General features: G+C 42.7%; 1 protein-coding gene across 1 annotated transcript; it reads right to left on the bottom strand.

The window, feature by feature from the left end:
* Nucleotides 1-4,085: 4,085 nt before the first annotated feature.
* LOC104294395 (chromosome unknown open reading frame, human C19orf70) lies at nt 4,086-6,261 on the bottom strand (the record flags this gene model as incomplete). The annotated part of the gene is made up of 3 exons (XM_009893995.1): nt 4,086-4,183; nt 5,243-5,294; nt 6,082-6,261. Coding segments are annotated over 3 exons (330 nt in total), but the record flags the coding sequence as incomplete, so codon positions are not given.
* Nucleotides 6,262-7,310: the final 1,049 nt, after the last annotated feature.

Here is a 7,310-nt window from a genome sequence, read left to right as displayed (position 1 = left end):
GTACACATTACCACTGAGATGTAATAAGAGAAGAATAAATGTACTGGGTCAGATGAAAAAGTTCTTCCCACTCAGTATTCTTTCTCTTTTAGAGGCAGGTGCGTAAAGAAAAATATGTTGGAACGGGGTGCATGTAGAGCAATCCTTCATCAGGTGATAAACTGCCAGCATCTGGTACACCAAGGTTTACTGAGCTGCAGCTTCCATCTGGTCCATTAGATTTAAGAGCCACTAATGGACCCATCCTCCAGCAATTATCTTAAGCACTTTTTAAAACTATTTATACCTTAGCCAAAGCCTCTGAAATCCCTTGGCAGTAAGTTTCATCATATAACTATTTGTTTAAAAAAGGAAACAAAACGCCCGCAAATCCTTCCTTCTTCTTGTTTTAAATCTGCTTCCTAATCTGACTAAGCACTCACCATACTCTCCCTACCTACCCCTGCCTATTTCCTGTACTGTACCTGTTCTTGGCTCATTCTGTAACCAGCGCAGGCGAGAACAATGTGACCATGTTAGCACACCAGTGTGGGAGAAATGCTGCCTCTGCTGCCAGCAGCCAGGACCACCTCTGTCCCTAGTTTTGGGAGCATGGACAGCAGCTCTGGACAGATACCCGAAGACAGAGAGGTTACAAGCTGTGTGTTTACAACCACCCATCCCATCCAATGAATGCCAGATGCTTCCTGTGAAAGAAGGAACAGGTTCATACTGACGCTATGCCATGTCATAGTGACTTTGCAACCTCATGGCACAATCCCATCGCAAAGGGTTAAAAATACAGAATAAATCTGTAACTCCATCTTACAATACTGATGCCCTCTAGGCCATCAGTGCTCCTTATATATGCCTTGGCTGTGACTGAAAACCGACCTTGGGAAAGTTTTCATCAACATTAGAATCATAGAATTGTTGAGGTTGGAAGGGACCTTCAAGATCATCAAGTTCAACCATTAACCTAACCTGACAAAATCACTTCTAAACCATGTCCCCAAGTACCACCTAATTAAAATTAAAACAGGCACAGTTCCCAAACCAGAGCACACTGCAAGCTAGCAAAATGCTTCATGCAGATGCTCAGTTACTCTCCCTGTGCTTGTACAATCATCCTAGGCCATGCACGCACATGTGCCAGCCCACCCGTTTCTCTACTGGCATGTTACTACAATGCCACACAGTTCCTCCGGACACCAGCTCCCTCCTGCAGAGGCAAGATGGCCTACTGTGAAGTTTTGGATCTGCCAGCATGTGGATGAAGATGGACCCAGAGCAAGAGTGAGCAACTCCATTTTAGATCTTACCGGGTTAGAAGACACTGTCACTTTGAAGGTGAGCATCAGTAAAGGATTTTTGCTTCGCCACATCAGACCAGCTTCAAAAGTGCCAGTATGAAGGAGACTAAAGCATTGTGAAGGTGCTGAGATTCACACTTTCGTGTATACTATGCTGCTGCTGAACCATATTGAGTCTGGCAAACCACCTATCTATTGGTATAACTCTTCTTGCTTAAACCTTAACTCAGAAAAAACTTACTAGATATTTAATCACTCAGATGTGTTCCATCATCAGTTCGTATATACAAAGGGCAGCTCTAAAGGTCTACGACTAAGTATGCATCACTTGAAGGGATTTGCAGACATGTACCTTCAAGCCCCGATAGGTCCAAGCTATGCGACTCCCAGACTTCCTCTGGAGTCCAGTCTGCAAAGAATTGGCCTTTAATGTGTCTTTTTTTGTCCTCTGGATGTGCCGGTGGATTGCGCTTTTGACAATCCTCACTTTGGCAGCAACTGGTACTGTCTTCCTTTTTTGAAGAACCCTTCATATCAGCAAAGGGAAGAGATGACTGCAGATAAATTATTAGCTGCTTCTGTTTCCTGCCTTTTCATGTCCTGGATGTAGCTGGAGAGGTTAAAAAGTAATGTGCACTAACAGCACACGTAGTTTATGGCCTGTTGTAGGGAACCCAAACTTAACAGCTCACAACATGGAGAAAGTTGGTGTTGTAGGAGCTGTGCCAATTGCTTCCCAGCTACTTTGTTAATGCTTTGATGGGGACAAACAGCAGAACTGAACACATACATCAAAAGTATTTTGGAATGAATTACTGTAGGTGTCCTGCCAATCAGCTACTTTGACTTCTAAACCTGCCATACTACATCCTTGCTTTCCATCCCTAGAAACACCACTGTGATAAAACATCTCTAGCTTTTACAGTAACCCATCATGATATGGACAAGGCCTCAGAAAACTGAATGAGTTGCCAGGAATCCACTTTCTGCTCAGGCCTTCATTTAACTGTATGTTACACACTTCTATTCTACCAAAAAATCATTGACTGCCTCTTCTACAGAGGTCTACCACCAGCAAACAATTTTCTCACTGCTACCTCTGGTTCTTCTCCATATGTCCCCGATACATGGTTACACGTTCATGATGGTTCCTGTCAGAGTGAAATTCACCCTACAGAAATAGGGTTGTGTTGATCTGACAGCTAGTTGTAACTTTCAGCATCTTCTGGACTTAGTTATACTTTGGCAGGGAACTGAGATGTGCACTGTAATGTTTGCTCCTCTTCCTCTTCAGAGGAGCTATCCCTCTCCTGTGGAAGAAGAGATGGATAGTAAGAGAATATTCTTGCCTGCTGGGAACCTCCCTTCTTGTCTCCCATTTTGTATTGCTCTTTATCAGCAAACAAGGTTTCTGGGTAACAACAAAAAAAAAAAATCACATTTCTGGTTTTACTTATGCAAAAACTAGGAGAAAGTCTGGTAGGAAAAAACAGCTTGAAGTCTCTGGGCATTTAAAAAATAAGGACATTAAAAAATGTCCACAGACTGTGGAGTTATTCAGTGGCCAGCTCCAGGTTTAGCTCACGTTCACGTATTTGTTCGTAGCTCAGCTGCAGAATAGGATTGTTCCTTTGCAAAGAATTTATAATACACAAAGACATAGTTGCAGTCAACGGGCTCTGTTCCTAAGGTACCTCTGCCTAATTCTTCATGGGGGCACTATGGTTAGATGAAGTCGGAAATCCCTCAGCCTCACTCTCCCATCCGTGGGGGTGCCGCTGTGATTGGAGATCTTTCCCATTTCCATTTCTCTCTTGCTCAGAAGCCAAAATGTTTACACACAGAGGTGCCATGATCTTAAAGGTACTTCCAGCCCTATTTCACAGGCATTTAAAGAAGCCAGCAGACAGAATACTTTTTCAAGTCAGGAGACAAAATGAATCCATCTAGTTTTAGCCAAAAGCTGGTAAAATTTAAAATCTAAACTCTGGCCTCCAAATAACCTATGCTGTGGAGCCGAGAATTCAGATACAGATGTAAATTTGACAGTGCTAGTGGTCATTGACTATGCATCCAAGGGCTTATTTGGATCAGTTGCTAGAAAACTTACAGTTAAACAGTTGTGATTTTGCCGTTCGAGCTCGAGTACTAGGAACACTGGCAATGCTCATAAGCCGAATAGACTGTGGGGGTGTTAAAAGTTTCCTATGACTTGCTAGAGTTTTGCATCACGCTTATAAACTCCCTTATATTGCACGCCGTCATCAACACGTATTTCAACTAGTACTGTCTACTCCCAGTTGTGTGACAAGTCACAGACCACTGGGAAACAGCTTTCACATCAACAATGTGCTCTTTGTCTGACAGAGGCACTCCTTCCTCAGCTAGCTTGAAGACATGTGCTTTGTCTTCAAATTACACCTTTTATGTCTTTAAATCTTGGAATTTTTTTTTTAACTCTTGTTGGCTTGTTTTGAATTCAAGCCCAATTCAGCTTCAGAATAATCTCTTTAGTTAGCAAGCTTGGCAGCTTTAGAACAGGGGCTGTACCTCAGCATATGGCCATCTCTTCATTACAACTGATCCATGAGCTCTGCTGAAGCCTCTGATCACTGGGAAGACAGAAAGCAATTATTGCAGTCGGTATGGTAAAACCAACCCAAATACAAATGGAAGTTCCAAAGTCTTTTATTGTAGCCCTTGCATGGCTGAGCTGCCCTCCAGAGGGATGGACTATGCATGATCCCAAAGACAACGTAGGATGGAGAAAATCATGAACCCTGGAGAACATGTTCATTTAACAAGATCCTTCACATACTTCCAGCCTTCCACAGTGTATTCACAGGCCCTGGTGGGAGCTACAGACAAGGCAGACATGACTGTCTGCACTCCTGCAAGGAAAGCAGAGAAGAATTATCCCAAGAGCATCATTCAAGCCAAATTTCCTAATGTTATTCTAGCATTGCAGATGTCTCTAAATATGGAGAAAAAAATCTAGCTCTATCTCAGAGGCTTTCAAACACACTGAGGTCTGAACGATCCTTGGTTCAAGTACAGCTTACTGTCTCAGTAGCATTTGGACACAGAGATATTCCAACTTCAAGACCAGTATAAGGGATAGACAATTACAAGACTAAAAGAACTGAGCTAAGTTCCATTTTATTTCTGGCATTGCCACAGACTCCATGGGTGATGCTGGACATGTCACAATATTTGTGGACCACGCTTCCCCACAATTACATGAAGACTTTTTGCTGCATCATAAAAACTATAAATTAACTTACTAGGTATTTGTAACCTGGTTTGGCCTTCAAACAATACCTAAAATTCTAGCAGAAGTGGGAATATTTATCCCTCCTGGAAAGTCAGAGGCTGAGTTCAGACACACTAGCACCTGAAGAGTTTATAAACTCTTCAGTCTTTAACCAAAGTTTCCCCTTGCTTAAGGATAAGTCATCATTTATTTTTATGCTCTACTTTCCCTGATCATTACCAGTGCTGATGAACTCACTGGTGCATAAACTCTATCTATTTATTGTGGAGGCCACAGCCCCCCCCAAACACTTCACTGAAACTTTCAATCTTAGCTTCTAGGATAGCATAGGCATGCCTGTCTTGAGGCATATGTGGGCAGCAAGCTTTGTAGGCAAAAGAAACACCAGCTCCTCTGGTTAGAAAAGGCAGGCAGGTTTATGGGCACACATCCTCCTATTTCACAGTTGGAGCAACAGGAAATTAAGTCCAAAGGCACTCAGTGTGCTAGTGGTAAAACTTGGAGCAAAATATGCTTCTTTAGTCTCAGTCCCAATGCTCCTTCCACCAGCCTGTAATATCTATCACCTCCTTCTCCATCATTCAATTTAGGAGAAGAGTATTGAAATAAGACTGGTATAAGCTACATCACTCTTGGCCCCTTGCTCCTTTCACAGTTTGGTGAGAAGTTATTTTACCTTTATTCCAGGAATCAGAGGGGGAAAAGTCAAATTTTGGAGTGGGAGGGAGCTAAAAAGAGAGAGAGAGACAAAATATCAACACTTGAGGGGTTTCACTTGTAACAGGATTCACATCACCCTGGAAAAGCCTTTTGACCTCAGATAGCAAAGATACTTAGGTGCCTACTCTCCGTAAGTCTCAAAAGGGACCAGACATGAGGCTTAAAGTCTGTACTTCACTCTTTTCCCGGGTATAAAGTAGGGGCAGAGGGCAGTACTTATCATTTCGGTGCTCACGGAAAATCATCTCCATGGCTGTCTCCTTACAGTTATATATTAGTTTAGAAGAGTCTCTAACATGAAAAATGCTTTTCAAACTTTCAGCAAAGGCTTCTCCTGTTCTGAGGATTTCAAAAACTAAGAATTACTGAAAGAGAAGGGCCTCTTCAGGCAATTTAAATTCAACTTGATGAACTGTGAGCACCTTGAGAAAGCTGGGAGGAGAATCTTTTCATTATTTTTTTAAAAGCATGTAGGATCCTTCAAAAGAAGCTTAGGAATACCACCACATAGTGAAATATCTCCCGGAGCATGCTTGCAATCCCTTCGTTGACCCTGCATAGGCTTAGTTACCCCTTCTTCTTTGAAATAGCATCTGTGAGCAATGTCTTTCCCCTAAATTTAAATTTTATCCTCCTTCCATTTCAATGCATTTCAAAATATTCTCAATGTGAAATCCAGTTTCAACAGCAAAACGGCCAGCATCACTGGAACCAGAATATCACCCCAACGTTTTCTCCTCCTCATTCAAAGGATGTGTTTGTTTTGCTGAGTGTGTTCATCTGCACAGTCCTTACCTCCCAGCCTATGTAGCTCGTCCACTCTTGGATAGCTGGTGGCAGTGCTGCTTGAGCTTTTTTGAGAGCTTCAGCACCTTGCATGCCACTGCCCAGCAGCCCCTGATCATACGCTGTGTATACAGCAGCTCCAGCCAGGCTTCCTTTGATGACAAACCTGAAAGAATCAAAAGCAGCAACAGTTCAGTTCACGTTACGAGTATTAATACATCTCTCTTGGTAGGTTGTGACTGTCAAAGGGAGGGTATCAATAAAGAAATGTGAGGGTCACAAATACTCTAATGTCTTATCACAGACAAAAAGCAGCAGAAAAATATCTAGCTACCTTCCTTTTCTTCCCAGGCCAACGATTCCCTGACAGCCCCTTGAAACCATCCCCATTCACATTTTATCAGTGACAGTTTTCAAAAAAAAATGAGAGAGTCAAACACCTCAGAGTATGTGCCACTTTTAAAGCCCAAGAATCACTGGCATATACCTTTGATAAAAGGAACGAAACGATTTTGCAGTAGGTCAGATACCCATGTTAATGATGTGGTTCTTGCTGTCTGGTTAATAAGTAATCTGATTAATTTGACAGACACTGGTATCTTGTTAACATCTGGCCATGGCTGTTCCTACATTGCCTAGGCTTTTAAAGTCTTACATTGTTCCTACATTGCCTAGGCTTTTAAAGTCCTGGTAGACTGCATGATGTGCAAACACTAGTTTTACAGCTGTAGTGGCAACCTGCAGAATGGAAGACAGGAAGAAAGTAATTGACCTTTATTTACTTTTTCACTAAAGAGATCTGGGGAGACTGACTTTTACAAATTCACAGGGCAGAGAACTGTCTTCCCTTTAGAAAAAACACAAAGCTATCGCACACCTAGGGGAAAAAAAAAACCACAACCAACCAAAAACTTGCCAAATAACAATGCTGCAATAGTAGAACATATGATAGATATAGCCGTCAAGAGAGAATCAATATTTAAATCCATGTGTTCACAAGCATTTTGGGGAAAAGGGATTTCTCTGTTCTGATTCACTACTCGCTCTGAAAGCCCCCTTCCACACCTCCTCCCTTCGAGTGGGCCGAGTGTCCAGATCCGAAGGTGTTCCCTCAGCAAACAAGCGCCCTCGGGTGGCATTCCCTGCTTTTATTTTACGTATTCGTGCCCGCCAGGAGAAAACCGCTATGCCGCTGCCCGGCGTCTGGGGACACGCACAGAAACGGCCGGGCGGCGGCC

The sequence above is a fragment of the Charadrius vociferus genome, unplaced genomic scaffold (assembly GCF_000708025.1).
Source record: "Charadrius vociferus isolate BGI_N301 unplaced genomic scaffold, ASM70802v2 scaffold1168, whole genome shotgun sequence".
NCBI lineage: Eukaryota > Metazoa > Chordata > Aves > Charadriiformes > Charadriidae > Charadrius > Charadrius vociferus.
This window is presented reverse-complemented; position numbering and strand designations above follow the sequence as displayed.